Source organism: Lissotriton vulgaris, chromosome 1_2, assembly GCF_964263255.1.
Source record: "Lissotriton vulgaris chromosome 1_2, aLisVul1.2, whole genome shotgun sequence".
NCBI lineage: Eukaryota > Metazoa > Chordata > Amphibia > Caudata > Salamandridae > Lissotriton > Lissotriton vulgaris.
In genome coordinates, this window is record NC_141686.1 from 362,847,579 (window position 1) to 362,866,918 (window position 19,340).

Below are 19,340 nucleotides of genomic sequence, written 5' to 3' on the forward strand. Positions count from 1 at the left end.
CCAGACATAAAGTTGGTACCTCTGTCTGAAAGAACCTCCTTTGGAAAGCCCACTCTTGAGAAAACTGCAATGAGGGCTTTTGCCACCACAGGAGCTGTGGTGGTCCTCAGGGGAATTGCCTCTGGGTACCTGGTGGCATGATCCACTACCACCAGTATAAATCTGTGCCCAGATGCTGTTTGAGGATCCATGGGACCCACAATGTCTATTCCAACTCTTTCAAAGGGTACCCCCACCACAGGTAGTGGTATCAGGGGGGCCTTTGTTGTGCCACCTGACTTACCACTGGCTTGGCAAGTGACACAGGAGCGACAAAACTCCTTGACATTTTCTGACATGTGAGGCCAGTGAAAGTGTGGAACAAGCCTGTCCCAAGTCTTATTCTGGCCTAAGTGTCCTGCAAGGGGAATATCATGGGCCAAGGTAAGAAGGAAGCCCCTAAACTTCAAAGGTATAACCAACCTCCTGGTGGTGCCAGGCTTGGGGTCTCTAGCCTCTGAATAAAGGAGCCCTTCATCCCAATACACCTTATGGGTACCTTGAGCATTCCCTGCAGCCTCAGCAGCAGCTTGCTGTCTGAGGGGTTCAAGTGAAGGGCAATCTAATTGGGCCTGCCCCAGGTCTGCCCTTGAGGGTCCCCCTGTCCCCAGAAACTCAACCTGTTCAGGTTCAAGCTCATCTGAGACAGTCTCCTCTTGGACTGCAGAATCAGTTTCCTGTGAAACTTGATCCTCAACCTGGGGCAAGTGGGAAGGCACAGCCTTAACCCTCTTGCTCCTCCTCTTGGGTTGTGGTTGGTCTATTGTTTCAAGATCCACCACTGGTTCAGGAAGGCACTTCTTAGCCTGAGACCTTGTCACTGCAAGGACATGAGCTGAAATCCCTAGCATTTCTGCATGAGTCCTGTACTCCACTTCTGACCAAACTGAGCTTTCAAGATCATTGCCTAACAGACAGTCTACTGGGAGGTCTGCACTCACAACAACTTTCTTTAGGCCATCTACCCCTCCCCAGGAGAAGTTCACAACAGCCACACTATGGGAAGTAGTGGAGTTGCTTGCATTGGTCACTAGGTAACTTTCACCTAGTACAATCTGTCCAGGGTCCACAAAGCCAGGTGCCACCATTGTGACACTGGCACAAGTGTCCCTGTAGGCCTGAGCCAGTTTCTCATTAATTAAGGGAGTCTGCCTATATTTGCCCAGGTTACTGGGGCTTACTGCAGTGGGCAAAGATATGTCCACATCATATAGGAGAACTGCCTGTGTGGGGATTCTGACTAGGCCAGATTCCACCTCAGTACCCAGGGTCAACCCTACTAAACCCTTTGGCTGTGTACCACCACTGCTGACTGTACTAGGGGGTGCAGTTGCTTTAGGAGCTGCAGTGGTGGGGACTGGATTTTTCTTAGTGCATTCACTGCCCCAGTGTGAAACTGATTTGCAGGTATTACACCAAGGTTTCTTTGGGCCATCATTCTTCTTTTTCTTGTTTCCATTTTGGGAACCCCCCTCCTTATTGCTAGTTTGGGGGCCTGAAGACTTCTGGTCCTTTTCTTTATCTTTCTGATTCCCACCCTTCTGGTCTGTTTTCTTCTGGTCACCTTGGTTCTGGTTTTTCTGCTTAATCCTTGTTCTGACCCATTTGTCTGCCTTCTTTCCCAATTCTTGGGGAGAGGTCAAATCAGAGTCAACAAGGTATTGATGCAACAGCTGGTTCTGACAGTTATTAAGGATCTGTTCTCTCATCATAAGATTGTACAATCCTGTATAGTCTGAAACTTTACTTCCCTGCAGCCAACCCTCCAGAGCCTTAGTGGCACAATCTACAAAATCAGTCCAGTCCTGAGTCTGTGCTTTTTGGGTGTCTCTGAACAACAACCTGTATTGCTCAGTGGTTAGGCCAAACCCTTCAATAAGAGCACTCTTCAGAACAGAGTAGTTTTTGGCATCCTCAGGTCTAACAGTGAGGAGCCTGTCCCTCCCTTTCTCAGAAAAGGAGTACCATAAAATTGCTGCCCACTGATCCTCAGGGACCTGCTGTACCATGCAGGCCCTCTCAAGAGCAGTCATCCATTTGTGGATATCATCCCCTTCCTTGTAGGGGGGCACAATTTTTGTCAGGTTTCTATTGTCATAGGCCCTGTCTTTTTCTTTAGGAATTTTGCTGCCACCAGTGGCATCTAAGCCACTTATTTTTTTCTCCCTTGCCAAGGTAAGTTTAGCTTGTTCCAAAGTAAGCTTAGCTTGAGCCAGGGCTACCTCTTCCCTCTCTATCTGGAGTTGGACAGCCCTCATTCTGGCCCTATGCTCTTTTCTCTGGGAGGAAGTCATCCCTCTTTGAGATTCTCTTGAGGCACTAGAAAGGTGAGAGTCCTCTGATGGAGATCTCTCCCTTCTATTGCCTGGGAGAATTTGGTTATGAGATCTGGGGTGGTGCTGGCCCCCCCCATTCCCATGTAGGTCCAAGTTGGCCTGGTTAAGGCTGGCAACCTGTACCTGGTTTCCCTGCTGATCCTGATCTTCAGGCTCTTCTACATCAGAGCCTTCCTCTTCCTCTTCCTCCTCCACTACATCATCATCTGGAAGATCCTCATTCTCAGGGGAGTTTATCCCTTCCTCTGTTTCTAAGGGAGTCTGACTCACCTTATCTAGGTCATCCTTTTCTAGGAGAGCTATTAGGGAAGGAATGGTAGGGCCTCTGCCCTTTTTTAGCCCCCTGGCTGTGCACAAGGCACTCAGGTCTTTGTGGCTAAGGTTGTCATATCTGGATGTTGTCCCTATAGGATCAACTTCTACAGGAGCAGAACCTGAGGGTCTACCTGTATCAGACATGACTGCTAGTGAGGTGTAAGTGGTGCACTTACCTACACTAAGTGGTTTCCTACTGTACCTTGCTAGTGAGTTGTAGTCAGGGTGTGCTACTCCCTTTTATCTACAACTACTAAGTTCAGTAGAACTTAATATGCTAAGCTTTTGATTTATATGTACCTAGAGGTACTTGATGTGATCTTTCAATTTGATAAAGATTGCAATGGTAAAACAAACAGCAAGCTCAAATCCGCACCGCTGCACACCAATGTGAGAAGTTGGCCTGATATGTAGTGTTTCCAATTCTGGAACCACTGGGTATCAGTCCAAACAAACCCCAAAGATGTCTGGTTGTAAGTCAACCTTGTTAGACAAGCTATCCTAGTGGTAGCATGGACTAAGCAGCCTAAAGGCTAAACTTAAGAGGTCGTGTTAAGCGAGCTGTTTTACCACATACAATCCTGTAATCAAATGAAAGGACACCACACAAGTATATATTGTAAAAATATATGTATTTATTTCTAAATTACTCCCCAGTACTCTTTATGAGGAAAGGGGCACAAGCGTTAAATCAAAAGCACTGTTAAACATATAAAGTTGGCACAATTATGGCTGAGGGCGGGGGGCCACTCAGACCATATACTAAAAAAATGGTATAAGTAACACTTATCGAATATTGGTTAGGCCTAGGGCCTAGAGATTCGCTGGGAGCAGTCAGGACAAGCAATGAAGAAGTCGGGAGTAGCCCACAGGATACGGGTGCAGCACGGAAAGTGCGGCGCGCACCAATGTAAAGTCAATGGTGCGTAAAAGTTAGTTAAAGTGAATTAAATGATACTTCCGCTGAACCTAGAAACACAAAACTTCAGACACAGACCCTAGAGGTGTGTACCAGTGTAAAGACACCGGCGTTGCAAAGTTACCTCACCCACAGGCCGTGGGTGCACAGGGTCGAAGTGGCGTCGGGTTCTGTCACGCAGGTTCTGGGTGCTTGGAGCTGTTGCAGCTGCAGGCGCTGTGAAGCAGAAGTGTCCGGTGCGATCCAAGGGTGGATCGATGTAGAAAAGTACCTGAAAGCAGAGGGGACAGAGTCTGGGTCACTCAGCAGTGACCAGGGTGGAACCAGGACGGAACCAGGCAATGTCGGGCGCAATCAGGCGGTTGTCGATAGGCTTCTCTCCGCTGTCACGTGGGCTCTGGGGCATCTGCGACGTCCAGGAGCAGGTCACGATCTGTCCCACGTAGGCTCTCGCCGTCAGCACCGTCGGCTTGAAGATTGTAGCAAACAGCACTTGGCAAAAGCAATCCACGCGGAACCGGGAGATTGCTTATCACTCGAACCAGGAGGGTCAGAGTGGGTGCTCCTTTTCACAGGAGCTGGTGCAGATCTGGAGCAACCAGAAAAGCAAGTCGGTTTTCAAGTTTCGTCGGCACAGGGGCCACAAGCCAGCTGGCAAGTGACCGGGCCAACGCGTCGAGCACACACAGGCAGAAGGGCCCCACGCAGCACTCGTCGAGTGTGGAGGGGTGAGCTTTGGTGCAAGTGGAGCTCGGGGCTGGGGCTTCTCAAACCCCGGTGTACAGCTTCGAGGGTCACTCGTGGGCTGCACGGTCAGCGTCTCGTGGCCTTTTCAAGATGGCGTGCCCCACGCTTCCGGTCGCCTCCACGGGTCTCAGCTCTGCAGGGACTGTGGATCGGGCAGGTAGAAGGCAGGCAAGCTTGATCTCGTCGATCTCTGTCGCTCGAGTTCCGGCGGGAACTGCAACAAAGCAAGGGTCGAGGGCTGGATGGTGCCTGTTTGCACAGGGTGGTCACTCCTTGACCACAAGGGAGATTCTTCAGTCTTCTCACGTCGTGTAGAAAGTCGAAGGGTCCAGATTTCGTTTCTTATGTTTCTTCAGGATGATCTGAGGTCCGTTGGGACTGCTCCCCCTCTTATTCGAATCTAGGGGGTTGGACATCCTGCTAGGTCCCCTCCTATGGGTGGGACCCAGGAAGGGGGTGGTTACACCCCTCTCCTTTGATCCTGGCCGCGCTGGGACAGGGGCTGGGAGGCCCCAGAACCGGTTTGGCCGGATCCTGCCAGGGGCAGCCTTGTGCTCCCCAGGCAGTGTCTGGTTTCTTTGAAACCTCCCTATTCCAATCCACTATCTCCTGTCTGGGGTGGTTTGACACCGCCCTGTGACAGGAAACTCTTTGTCCAGGCCTCCTCTGCCGGGTTTCGGTCAGCAGCAGGAGGCCAGACCCGTGTCTGTGGCAGGGGCATCCATTTTGTGGATCTGAGGCTCATTTTAAATCAACCGCGTTTCAGTAAAGTAACATGTCTTCTCCCTCTAGAAGGGTGGAATGCTATCCCCGTCGCCAGAACTGGCGAGGGGATAGTATTCCAATTCGTATGACACCTTACACGACATGTTTTGATAAAGCCAAACCAAAGTTGCTATATAACCGCGAGGATTATAATGCGCTTAAGAGTATATGGTATGGCATTATCCCGGATCAGCTTAGGGAGTTGTTCCCGACAGCTGCAGACAGGCTCAGCTCATGCCAGAGCACCATCTCACATAAAACCACGCACTCTGCCTCCAGGATTGATGAGGCCTTCCATAGGAGTGGCTCACAGGTTATATATGTGTCCAGATATAGGTTTAGATATAGGTATACTATATCTAAGCAAGGGGTGATTACACCCACTTGCCCCAGCTGAGTGATCAGCCAGTTGTGTCAATTTAAGAACCAGCCAGGGGTGGCAAAAGCTATGCTTCAGCCCCTGGTAGGCCTTGGTGGCACCTATGCCCTGAGCACCTATAGTGCATGGTACAGGGGCTGACAAGGAGTCCATTTCCAATTGTGGTATGTACCTATAGCACATGTATCATAAATTTAGAGAGAGAACAGCAGGCTGGGGGTCTGATTAGCAGGCCCACAGCCTCAGTAAGTCGAAAACCAGTGAAGCAAAAAGCAAAAATTGGGGTGACCATAGGATAGCAGACCCTACTCTCCTACACTCTGCATGAGCCCTCGCACAAAGGAGTTATCACTGGTCTTTTGTGACACCACACAAGCTGGACCCATGGCAAGGAGGAAGTGGATGCCTGACACGTCATGGCGGTGGAAGCCTCTGGAAACTCCTACTAGTGGGCGCCAGGTATAAATATTGGACTCCAGACCGCAAAAGAATAAACGCGCTCCCAGTGCCACCTACTGTCCCTTCTAATACTTCATGCCAGTAAAAACAACTCTCAACAAAGTCCCACAAAATTATAGTGTCAAGAGACAATTTACATCAATGACACCTAGTGACCCCTCCCAACATATCTCACCATTAAAATGAACTCTCAACGAAGTTCCACAATGCTAAAGTGCAAGATGTTATCTTGCGAGTAACTGTGGCTTTCTATCTACACTGTTATTCTAAGCGTACATGGGGATTGTTTTTCCTATCTTATTCCAATATTATCTCGTGCATATACTGTCATCTCAAGTTGATGCTGCTTCCTATCCTACCATGTGCCTATAGCAGTGACCCATCCTTTGTGATGTCTACTAGTCTACGCTGATATTGATATACTACCTATGATGTGGGTGTGTAACTTGTATATATGCCCTCGAATATAAAGGACGTTTCTGCAGACTGACCAATAAACTCCATCACAACCACCAGCTCCAAGATACCATGGCCAAGAACCCAGTGACATCAACAGCCCCTACCGGCGCTTTTCGGCATTCAAGGCCCCCTTTTCCTCAAAGGGATCCTACCAGACCGCCTTGGTGACCTTCTTCACAAGCCTCTGACACTTTTATCCCACTCTTCCAAAGAAGTGCCCACCAACCGTCCACTGAAGGGCCCAATGTTACAATCAGGCAGCCATCTCAGCTGTTGGAGGCTGCCTCTTGACCACTATGCACACCTCTGAATGCTTCTCCTGAAGTCTAACCTTGGTTATCCCCAGAAACAACTTCTGAGTATCACTTCAACTTCGGGAGCGTGGAAAGATACGCCCCCAACTCATTTCTGCAAAACCTCTCCAAACATGCTGCCTAAAAAGTACAAACACAAAATCCTTAAAGAACACCCAGAGACACTAACAACAGACATCTACAATCCAACACACGGAAGTCTTAAAATGGACTTCATCTTCTACACTACAAACCCACCAAAAGGAGAGAAAACGTCATTCAACACCTTCATGTAACTAATGCCACCAATGTCCCTTATGGATCTAAACAAACTATATCCCTATCCCAGAACTTTAGCGGAGATCTGTCCATCGTTATATACAGAAATGGGAACATCCTAATCCAAGCCACTGAACAAAATTATCTATTTTCCACTTTCCGGCTCTCTGCGCCGCCATGCCATTCGCTCCCACCACCACCTTTCCACCCTCTCCCATGCACGCCCTCATCTAGAGAAGTGTGGCTCAATGGTTAGATCGGCAGACCCTGATGCAGTAGTCTGGCCGGGACCAGGGTTCAATTCCCGCCTCGGCGGGTCTCGGGCTCAATTTCCTCGGACCTGATAATTCTCGCTTCGGTGCCTATTCTAATCATGAGTCCCACTCTGAACCTCTGGGCAATAGCTTGCTTAATCTCTACAACGGTCCCAACAACGCTGAGGATGCCTGACTTCACCTTGGAGGTGCCCAGGAGTTGGCTCCTCACAAGGAAAGACCAGGAAGGGTTCCTTGGCGGTATTCGTACAAGCGCCGAGATGCCTACGGGTAGTGATGCGCTATACAAGTGCGTAATCATCATCATCTACTAGCTGAACCTTCTACTCCCAAACCCCCTTGCACTGCCCCCCCTCCACCTCCCCTACAGCCTCTCTGATCCCCAGACGCAATGAACCTTCTGTTTCAATATCAAAACGACTTGCCCCCTCTGCATGGCACACTTCCACTGCCCAGCTTGACTTATCTATCCCACCGGAATCCTCTCAGTCCTCCAACCACCGCAGGCTAGATACTATATTAGCCCAGGAGCGGCCAGTGCAGGTAAGAGCGGTGAGGGGCCAGGGGGAATGCGAGAGACGACGACAAGGGAAAATCAAATAAATCATTTCCTCCCTCATTGTCGTCTATAGAACATGCCACCCCCACCTGGCCCCACCGCTCTTATCTGCACGGGCCGCTCCTGCATTAGCCTCTGCCCGAACTCAGCAGAGCTCCATCGTACTCCACTTCCTACCACTGACCCAACGCCACTCAACTGATCCCTACAACAGCCCAGCTTGAACTCACAATCAACACTATTCTGGATGAAATCTTGTCACTACGTAAGAACGCAAAGATTACCTACTTCCTGCCCCAGCTTCACGCATCTATAGCGAACACTGATCCTGCCACAAACATACACTCTGATCCCCTATCCTTTACACCTAGACAAACTATCCCCTATATCCATCACTAACTCAATCATAGATGCACTACGACTGAAATCACGCAACGGGAAGCTGAAATGCTGAGCAACACGTATGACAATGCCCCGAGCAAGCCTTGCCGCCGCAAGATCCCGGTCATCCTTGGCACGAATAGATCCCGAACACCACTCGCCCGCCCAGGCGGCCTACCCAATTAACAAAAATCCAACCCTGTCAGCCTGGTCCAAGATCACTACCTACACGTTGCTGCATGCTACTAAACTGTCAGTCAGCAGTCAAGCATTCCACTCAAATAGCCAAAACCATCCTAGGACACAAAATTGACTTCTGCTTTCCAACTGAAACATGGCTGAATGACCACTCATCCACTTTTATCAACTTCCTCAACCCACAGGGCTTCTCAATCATCCGTACGACCGTTAGGATAGTATTGGCGGTGGATTAACCATTATACACAAAAACTATCTGTGCTTAACTCCATTCCTCAACACAAAATACCTTACATTTGAATATGTAGGAGTTCAACTCTTGTCCAAAGGCCCCAACTCTATCAAAATTCATGTCATCTATCACCCTCCTGGTGAAAAATGACAAATCTTTGAGGACTAAACAAACCTATTAATGCAAAACTCCCTTAAAGGCAGCGCAGATGTTCTACTAGGAGACCTGAACCTGCACTTGAACAATGCCGATGATCCAACAGTACAAGCCCTTTCCACCCTCCTGGAAGCGAACGATCTCACCCAACACTCAATAAACAAACTCATACCAAGGGCTCTACCCTTGATGCAATCATCTCTAAGCAGAACACCTTATCCCTCCATTCTATCCTACCCACCGACTGGACTCACCACTACCTAATTCTTTTCAATCTCAATGCCATCCAACCAAAGGCCCAAGGCACAAGCACTGGCCGAGGAACATACATTGAATCTCCCAGGCAGAGTTAGAAGCATTAGTCAGTTCCCAAATTCCAAGGTGATGATTCACTGCCCACTACAACAGAAAAATGGGAGACCTCCTTGACATAGTCGCCCCTTTGAAACTCAAGAAATCAAGAAGTATCCCTTCCAGAACATGGTTTAACAACAAACGTAACAAAGAGGCAACAACGCCGATTAGCTGAAAGAAACTGGAGACAACAACCCTTGTTAACACATCTTGCGATACCGGGAGCTAAACGCATAAAATACAAAAAACACATAGTCAGTGAAGAATCCCTCTTCTTTTGAGCCCACCTTGACCGTTCTAGGAACAGACCTAAAGACCTTCTCAACGTCATCAAACAGCAAACCTCCTCTTTCCCTCAACACTCAATAAATGACTCTACCATGCGCTGCGAAGAATTTGCAACATTCTTCTCTGAAAAAATATCTAACATTGAAATCTCTCTTGACCCACCCATCTCTGCGTCCTCCACCAAAGATGTCCCCCTTAGCAAAGAGTGTCTACCCACGGCCCCACCTCCAACTAATGGTCATCTCACCAAACGCACCCTATGCCAGTTGGACTGAATTTGACAATGTACTTTCAGAAGAAGTGCTCAAATTACTCGCTTGCATGAAATCAACTTCGCACATTTCTAATCCACTCCCTCCTGAGCGTGTCAAGAATCTCAGTTACATCATATCTCGCCTGCATGGACCAAAATCATCAACTCCTCCTTTTTGAGAAGCTCCATGCCGACCTCCCTCAAACTCGGCCAAGTCACCCCCTCATCAAACAACGCAGACGCCGACAAGTCACTCCCCTCATCAAACAACAGAGACGCCGACTAGAACAACCGTAACAATTACAGACCTATATTTATACACATTTACCTTCGGAAGCAAGTCTCATCAAAGCATAAGAGTGCCTGACGAACTTAGTAGTCCCTACTCTGGTACTTTTCAGACTTGATTATTGGAACTCTTTCCTGTCTGGCCTTCCCCGAGAATATTAACCTCACTGAGACAAATGCTTCATACAGTTATCCACTTTGTGACAGGTCACAACATGTTTTAATCACATTTCTTCTATACTTCGCATCCTACAATGGCTTCCCATTGAAGCAACAGACCAATGTAACACTGAATGCATCACCCACAAAGCCCTCCACAACTCCACACCCTCCTACGTGGTTGAAAAACTCAAAATCTCTGGATCTGAACAAGGATCGAGAATTTGTAAAGTCCTCCTGCTGGAACAAGCGACATTCAGGCAAGAACGCTTCATAAAGCTCGCCTTCTCTGCCAGCGCTACAAGGATCTGGAACTCCCTCCCACAACCACCTTGAACAACCACAAGTCTTGCCACAGTTAAAAATGAACTCAAAATCCTCCTACTTGAGAGATGCTCTGAATAATAAATCTGTGGTCACTTTTCTGCATCTACTTTTCCAATGTATCCAGATATTAACTGTTTGAACTTTCTCCCCTGACGTGAACTGTGGGATTAGTCTATTGCTTATCTGTTATTTTATGGCACATCTAAACTGCATTTTGGTCTATCTTCTTTAGAAAAGTGCTTCAATGCCCTTCGGTCAAGATTGTACTGTATAAAACCACAAAAATAAACACATTTGGTATAATAAAGACAAACCAGAAAAAACATCTTTTTGAAAAGTTTGTGCAGATGTGTCAAAAGATTACAAAGTTATCAGCAAAGAAATAATTGCTTTTCAATAGAAAGTCTTATAACCACAATGTGGGAGGGAAGGAAGGAAGAGCAGAAGAGAGAGAGTGATAGAGCAAGAAATAGGAAGAGAGAAAGATAGAAAGAAAGAGAGAGTAAGAGAAGGAGATAGAGAGAGACAGAAAGAAAGAGAGAAAGGGAAAGATAGAGAAAGAGAGAGAGGGAGAGACAGAGAGACTATGGTTTAAGTGAGTTTCAAATACTTTTAAAACATAAATTAAGATGTTAAAAACAATCCCAATAATAACTTCATTGTAACCTTTGTGTTTTAGATCCAAGACTGCCAGACAGCGCTCAAGACATCGTGGGGATATTCAGGAAGCATCAGTGGGAATACATTCCACCCATTCCTTACTATTGGATTTGTGGTTTGTAACTCACATCCGTCCCTCCCGCTGCCCAAACCTTGTTTACTGTATTTTTCCACAAACACGCTTTTCTTTCTTTGAGGGAGCTTGGTGTTTACTTTTCTTCCAATGACTTCAAAATGAGAGTATTTATGTGACAATTCTGCTGAGTATCCATACAAGAGGAGAAGGTGTAAGATTTTTTTCCTAGCACACAACAAAAAAATAAGCACTGGCAAAGCCAATTGGTCTTGCCTTGCAAACCTACTGATTTTGCAAATGACTTTTAGCAGTGTCCTACACAATCATTCAAAAAAGAAATATCCTACTGCATTTTGCGGGGTTACAAAGATTGGCGCGTAGGTACTGAGGCCTACCCTTTGAATTTCAGTCAAATGTGGTGGATATGATTAATGACAATAGAATGCCAGGAACAGAGAGTTATTACTGTGCCATCAATAAGCTCCTTAGGTGCTGCACCAAAAAATGCTGATATTACATTTTTTTTTCTGAATGCAGGGAAAGGGAACTACGAGTCTGATAAGAAACTAGATATGGTTGCTCTCATTTGCAGGGAATCCCAGCCCACAATCAGAGCCTGAGACGTCTCTCCCCAGTGTGAGGATGTTATTTTTGAAAAGTAGCTTGGCCACGCCGTCATACTTTATTTGACTGTTTTCCTCAAGATACCACTAGCAATGCGCCCAATAATTTGCAAATCCGCCCACGGGCTTGCCGTATTGGATGTAAATGCCTGAGATGTCCTGATGGTTTTCTGCTTCAATATGGCCACCACGCAGGCAGCATCAAGGGCGCTGGCCTTGCAGGGCGTGAAGGTAATTTTTCGGCCCTCACACACCTTTTTCTCAGCAGGCACCAGGTGTGTGTGGGGGGGTCTCCCCACACTCAGGTAAGTTATTCATTTATTAATTCAGTGTTTTATATAGATCGAACATGACCCAAATGGGTATCAGAGTGCTTCACAATTCTATAGCATTGTACTTCTGACATTTGGTTTGATTAGTCCTTTAAACAAACTACCAAGTACATATATTCAATTTTAAGTGGAAAACATTTCTACTTTACAAATAATACATGTCCTGAAGATTACTAGAGATCAACTTGCATTACAATAGTATGTGTCCTAAATATTACAACATGTGACATTTTAAAAATACATGTACCAAGAATGCTTCATATCATTTAGTACAGTGGATTGTACATAGCCAACAGCCCGGTTACAGAATACATAGCTATTATCCTAAACTGCTTTTGGCCTGGAAACATCGTACAGATGTGGCAGGGTTGCGTCATGATGCTGCTGGGGAGAGCTGCCAGAAGATGCTTCAATGGCACGGCCCTCTGTACATGCCGATGTCCCCTCCACCCCAAGACAACAGTGAAGTTTCTGGTCGGCGGCAGTAGACATGAGCACTTTAGTTGAAACGGCTGCTACCATTATGCAAAGGGGAGGTGGTGAAGGCAAGAAATTGAAGTCATTCGCTTTTATAAATAACAAGCAAGGAGAGGCAAGCAGCGACGAGTGAGACGGTGAGGAACTGGCTCTCTTACTTGGAAGTCAGAGAAAGAACAGGCTTTTTAGGGGAAACATCATCTGACATTTGATCTCGGTCTTTGATTGAACAGCAAATGTGACGAGATATGAACAAGAATTACAGCCATTTACAAAAAAGCTTGGAGCGAGTGAAAAAAGTGCTCATATGAAGTGCTCTTAGAAAAAGTGCTAAAGCAGTTGATAATATGGGATCATTGCAAGGATACAAGTAACGAGACGGTGCTCCGTGGGAGGGAACAATTTACGAAAAGGAGGGACAGGTAGGAAAGATTAGCCATTTGGAAACAAGGCTGTTTAAAGGAGATTCGAAGAAACAAATAAAAAGCAATGAGTGGGCAGTAAGCCTACAAAGTAAAGCGCTGTTGCGGCAAGACCTAAAAAAAAGAACTGTGCGGATGTTTCAGAATATATCAGAATTAGTACAAATGAAGCACATTTGTTTTGTATTACTGAAGTGTGGAAAAAAATATTTGAATATGATTGAAACACATTAATACACTAGGGGATGACATTTGCAAACATCATTTATGTGCAGTAAAACCATATTTCGATGTAAAGTTAATGATCATTTCAATTGAAAATGTGTTGTCTGTAATGGCAGTGCGCTACCACACCAAGTATACTCCCCACTACGCCACTCAACTCCACACCACTCCACTCCACTCCACTCCAATCTATGCCACTCACTCCATGAAACAACACTCCACTCCACGCTCCTCTACTCCACACCACTGACCCACTCCAATCCACCCCACTCCAATCTATCCCACTCCACTCCAAATACCCCAAACCATCCCACTACAATTCACCCTATTCCAATCTATCCATTCCCAATTTACCCACTACAATCTACCCCACTCTAACTCAATCTACCCCATCCCACTCCAAACTACCCCACTCCAATCTACCCTACTACACTCAATATTACCCAATCAACCCCACCACACCCCAATCTACCGCACTACTATCAGATTTACCCCACTCTGCTCCAATATATCCCAGTCTACCTCACTCCACTTCAATTTACCCCAACTCTAATCTACTCCAATCTAACTAACTTCACCCCAATCTACCTCGCTCATCTTCAGTCCAATTTACGCAACTCCATTTTAATTTACACCACTGCGATCTATCCAACTCGTCTACACTCATACCACAATCTACCCACTCCAAACTGCCACAATCTACCCAACTCAAATCTACCATAATCTACTGCACTCCACTGTAATCTACCCCACTCCACCTAATCTATTCCTCCCCACTTTATCCAATCTACCCCACTCCATCCAATCTACCCCACTCCATTCAATCCACCCAATCTACCCCATTCCACTCCACCCTAATCTACCAACAACACTCTACTCCAATCTATCCAATTCCACTCCACCCACTCTACCCAAACCTACCTCATTCCAGTTGAATTTAATCCACTCCACCCTAATCCAATCTACCCTACCCCACTCCACGCCAAACTTACATATCCCAATCTACCCCACTCAAATCTACTCCAATCAATTCCACCACACTCTACCCCACCCCAACCCAATCTACCCTACACCACTCTATATAACTCCACTCTATTCTACTCCAGTGCAATGTACCGCAATCCAAACTACCCCAATATACTGCACTCTAATCTACTCCACTCCAGTCTTCCCCACTCTACTCCAATCTACCTCATTCCACCCCACTCTTTCCCAATCTATCCCACTCCAATCCACTCCACTCCACCTCAATCTACTCCACTTCACCCAAATCTACCTCAATTCAATCTACCCCATTTTACTCCAATCTACCCCATTGCACTCTACCCCAATTTATCTCCCTTCTATCTACAACACCCAACGTCGTGCCACTAACATTTAGCCATGCCGAACAGCAGTCACACTGGGGTACATAATGGCTAAAACACGTTGCCAAAGCCAATAGCTTTCGGATAGGAGACACCCATTTGTTTTGCCAATGCTTGTTTTCAGTGGTTTTTTTTTCTTCACACGCAACAGTTCCCTGCAGCCAACTCCAAGCAGGCACAGGTATTCAACGGTGCCTGGGCACAGCAGGGGATTCCCTAAAGGGCCTGGCTTATGTTTTTTTCTTTATTCTTTTTAAGGGTTCCCGGATACTTTCTTGGGGTTCTCGGACCCTTGCAAACTTGTGTATCCTTATTGGACATCGATAGGGTTACAGACCGAGCAGCTGGTCTCCGAACATCACAAATGTCCACCAGGGTACAAGGCCAATTACTGAGCCTGCGCAGACACCTGCCTAAGATTTGCCGACCTCAAGGGTCATGATGTGGAATCAAACCTCTGTCTCAAAATCAGCAATTTCTTTCTACATTTTAACATTAGGCAGCTCCTGTACCAGGGAGAGACAGGATGGCACCATGGCTCTTTATGGCTTCTTTAGTATTTTTACAGGATGTGGGGAACAAGTCTCTTCATCATGTAATGGTTCAAGATGTAGCCAGCCAATCAGGGAGCTTCAGGTCTGCTAACCCAACTTTGGGTTTACATATCCGAAATGGATGATGGGAGAAAAAGCTCGCTCATCCAATCGGATCCAATCGATTTTTACATTTGGGTCCGCGAGTCCAGATGCACGGACCATTCATGGGCTAAAGGTCCAGCTAGATCTATCTTAAATGACTAGTGGCTTAATTTGAGGACCACAAAAAAACACTGCATGAAACTAGTCATGCCAATCCCAAATAGTTTTGTGCGGATTCATTGAACGGTACCAAAGTTATTATATATATATATATATATAATTATATTGCATGGGATTCTGTAATCCCTGTATAAATGGCAGTCTCGAATTTCTTTATAATCAGGAATTTGTGACGTACCAAGTCAGTGATTATGAAGAAAAGACGTCAGAACTCGGCTTTTAGAAGTTATTACAGTCGACTCCTGAGGGCACAATGCCTGCTGCCAGGGCCAGCAGCTGATGTGAAAAGAAGGTCAAGTCACGAAGCATAATTGAAGCAGCTGTTCACAGCAACAAACAGAACTTTGCTTTTATTACTTCTGCTGTATGTTACTAGCCTACTATGAGAAGCAGAGGGAATATGCTTATTAGTTTCCTTAGATAAAGGAAGGGTGGAATATTTCTGCATGTTTCTACACGTTTCGAGCTACTGCAGCTTTTTTTCAGTGGACTTTTATTGAACAGTTTCTAATATCTTTTTGGAAGAAATATCTAACAGTTTTGATGTTTACTTTTGCACAAGATGTTTTAAGTTCATTCTTCATGTTTGCAAACATGTTAGCTGCTGCATATGTAGGAGCTACGCATCAAGATTTTTTTATGAACGGTGATGGTGTGACCATGTATTATACGGGATAAAGTACCACCTGGTGCATATAATAAGATTATTGCAAGTCACCTCAGAGTTCCAAAACCTTTGTGTATCTGTCTATCATGAGGTGGTGTGTACTCCTGGAGAACTCTGCAGTGACAACAACATCCCTGGTCAGCCCTGCTGTTGAGGCCAAATACAGACTAGGATTTTTATATCAGGAACTGCAGACGACTGCGTCTTACCCAATGCAACTGTGCAACTGGAAACACAGTTCCCTCTCTAGACTGAGCATGTCTGCTATTCTCAATGAACACCACATGCCTTGCATCCGACTATTACTTGTGATTCTGGCCAGTAATTCCTTTCATGAATAGCGCTATTTCCAGTTCCTCAGCCTGGAATGGGGACGATCATGGAACGTCAAGAGCTACTGGCCTATTTGCCTCATGCAGAGTCCCATTACCAGGCCTGTTTCTGCACAGGAAGGATGCAATCCTGTGTGGAAACAGAGGAGGAGATTGCAGGGAAACATCTGCACCGTGTGTACTCGTACTCTGGGGGTCAGTATCGCTCAGTGGGTTCCTTCAAAACCATAATCCTCCCCTCAGAGACTTTCTAAAATCTGCCCATACACCTTTTGAAGAGGTTACATGTGTTAGTATGCACTCCGAGAGTCCATTTATAGTGAAACACATACCTGGGGTAGCTTCGAACAACAATAAATGTGCATTAGGGAATTCCTGCTTCAAGCATAGGTGTTGCTGTAGGCACTGGGTTTGTTGTGACCTCAGCTCATCAAAGGACAATAGCCCAGACTCCAAGTGTTCGTCTGATGACTTCCCATCAGGTGACACGGGTTGTAGGCACTGCTTCTCCTGGGGATCTTGGAAATGAAAACACATCAGTTCTTCTTCCAAGTGATCATCAGGTTCCTTCCCATCTGGTAGCGCGTGTTGTATACAGTGGTTTTGCTGTGGTTCATGTCCTTCAGGAAATAGTGGGTGTGGGCAGAGGTTCTGTTGCTGGTCCCAGCTATTAGCAGACAATAGGGATGGTTCTTGCTTCAGGGGCTCATCTGGCTCCCACTCTACTGGGAACGCTGACTGTACGCTCTGGTCTTGCTGTGGTGTCTGCCCATCAACAAATTCTGAGTAAAGACACAGGTTTGCCTCCAGTGATCTGCCTGGAGGATCTGTCTGAGGGCATCTGGATAGAGTACAATCCTGCTGTACTCCATTTCTATCTGGAAACCCTGGTTGCAAGCACTGGTCCTGGTGTGGGTGATGTCGATCAGGAAACATTGGCTGTAGACAAACGCTTGGCTCATATGGATGCACTTGATCATCAGTTGGCGAGGAGAGCGTACAGTACTGCTTTGGTGCATGCCCATCAGAAAACACTGTCTGGAGACACAAGCTCGGTTCCCCTGGCCTATCAGGTTGAGGTGTCGCAGGAGACCGGCTAACAGCACAATCTCTAATACTCGCCGGACAGACCATCTCCAAAGACACTGCGCCATTATCTAGGGAACCTTGATCCTTTTCTATAAAGATTTTCTTAATCATCCCAGCGACTCTAGAAGGTACGTCCTCCACAGTATTCATCAAGTTATCCAGTTTGGCTTCCAACTCCTCCAGCATGGATAGAAGAATAATGTGGGGCAGGTTCTCCGAAAGCGGTAACAGGTCTTGGTCCCTCTGAGCATCATTTCGGGATCTTGAAGTTGAGACATCATGAAGAGCTAAAGATGAGACTGTGGCTCTTACGGATTCACGTGAACACTGCGCTTTCGCTTTCTTTTCTGGAGCCCGTCTTCTGCCCATTCTGGTAAATTGATGTTCAAGTCTCAAGTGTCTGCAGAGGAGAGGAAAAGAGAAAAGACAACACGTTATTGCATTACAGTTAGGTCAAAATACTCCTGATCAAAGAAAATTGGGAATTTCTAAAACCTGAAAAAAATGGAATCATTAAAATTTCACAATACCCGCAACATAGTTCATATATTATGAAAGGCACGGATTTGAAATGTGTTACCAACATTACGTCTGTTCCTGCTCAAATTGTACACTGTGCAACCACAAAAAGAGAATACTGTAACGGCCTTGCAGCAATGAAAGGTTTATAATACCCTGGCAGACAAGAATGCGCTATCATCCTCACTTGCACTGTACACCTCTCTTTTGCAGTATTCAGGTCAGTGACTGAAGCACGCGCCAACATGCCAAACCTCTACAGGATCTACAAAAAGCTTGTTATGTCATTGCATATATAGAGAGCATGTTCAACCTGGGGTTTCTTGGAACTGAATCAGAAATACATAAAAGAGGAGAAAACGAACCATAACGGGGAAGAATCTAGTCTGAATAGGCTTGTGGGCTGTCAGATTTCTGGATGAAAGGAACTTGTACCAAAGCTGCGTCCACCTGATCTGATCCTCTGTAATTTTGCAATAGCAAATAAATTCAAGTGAGGAGATCTCTGCTTTTGTACGGGTGAATGCATTTCCACCTGGTTTCAATGAAGTGAGGGGCTAGACATCACAACCCTTTAGGGCTGAGGCAGTGGATTTGTTATTTCAATATAGGTGTGGCGCGTGCCCACCTCTGAAGATGATGTAGTACACAAGCTGCGTCGCTGTGAATTACTTGTAGTCTATGAATGGTGATATTGGGTATTCTTACATATACCCTGTTGGCATAATGCGATCTAGATAGGACTGCGGCCACCGCTATTGATTTTCTTGTCTAAAGTGGGAGAAGGGGGGTTAGTTTCTCAAGTAGTTTCAGTATAAATCTATATTTAGATCCTACTGCTCCAGCCTGCTGGTTCTTGCTAAGATTGCTATTGATTATCACTCAGAGGCTTTTAGCTGTGGGTTTAGGCTCCGGTAACAATCTCATTTTTGTTGGAGAGTAAAGTTGACTCCAAACGTTGGTCTTATTCTTTCAAATTACAATCTCAGTTTGGTCAATAGTCAGTTTTAGCTGATTCACCCTCATCAAGTAATCATCAAATTGAATCATATTTTGAGACTGGAGTTGTGAGGCTGACATTCCATTGATAAGAAACGGTGTAGTTATAAAGCCTGGAACCTCTTGAAGACAGTTCTCTGGCCAATAGTTTTTGCAGGTTAAGGGAGCAGAGGTATTGCCCTAAAATTCTTGGTTATATCCGGGACTTCTCCCTGGTTTTTCAGTATCGTGAGCTCTACAGCATTTTGAAACGTGCTTGGATCGATAGCTTGAG

General features: G+C 46.0%; 1 protein-coding gene across 1 annotated transcript in view; it reads right to left on the reverse strand.

The window, feature by feature from the left end:
• LOC147736874 (uncharacterized) overlaps nt 1-17,917 on the reverse strand; it is a 41,094-nt gene extending 23,177 nt beyond the window's left edge. Inside the window, exon 1 of the mRNA XM_086953549.1 lies at nt 16,792-17,917. Coding sequence (XP_086809675.1) covers nt 16,792-17,917 — 1,126 coding nt within the window. The remainder of the gene's footprint in view (nt 1-16,791) is intronic.
• Nucleotides 17,918-19,340: the final 1,423 nt, after the last annotated feature.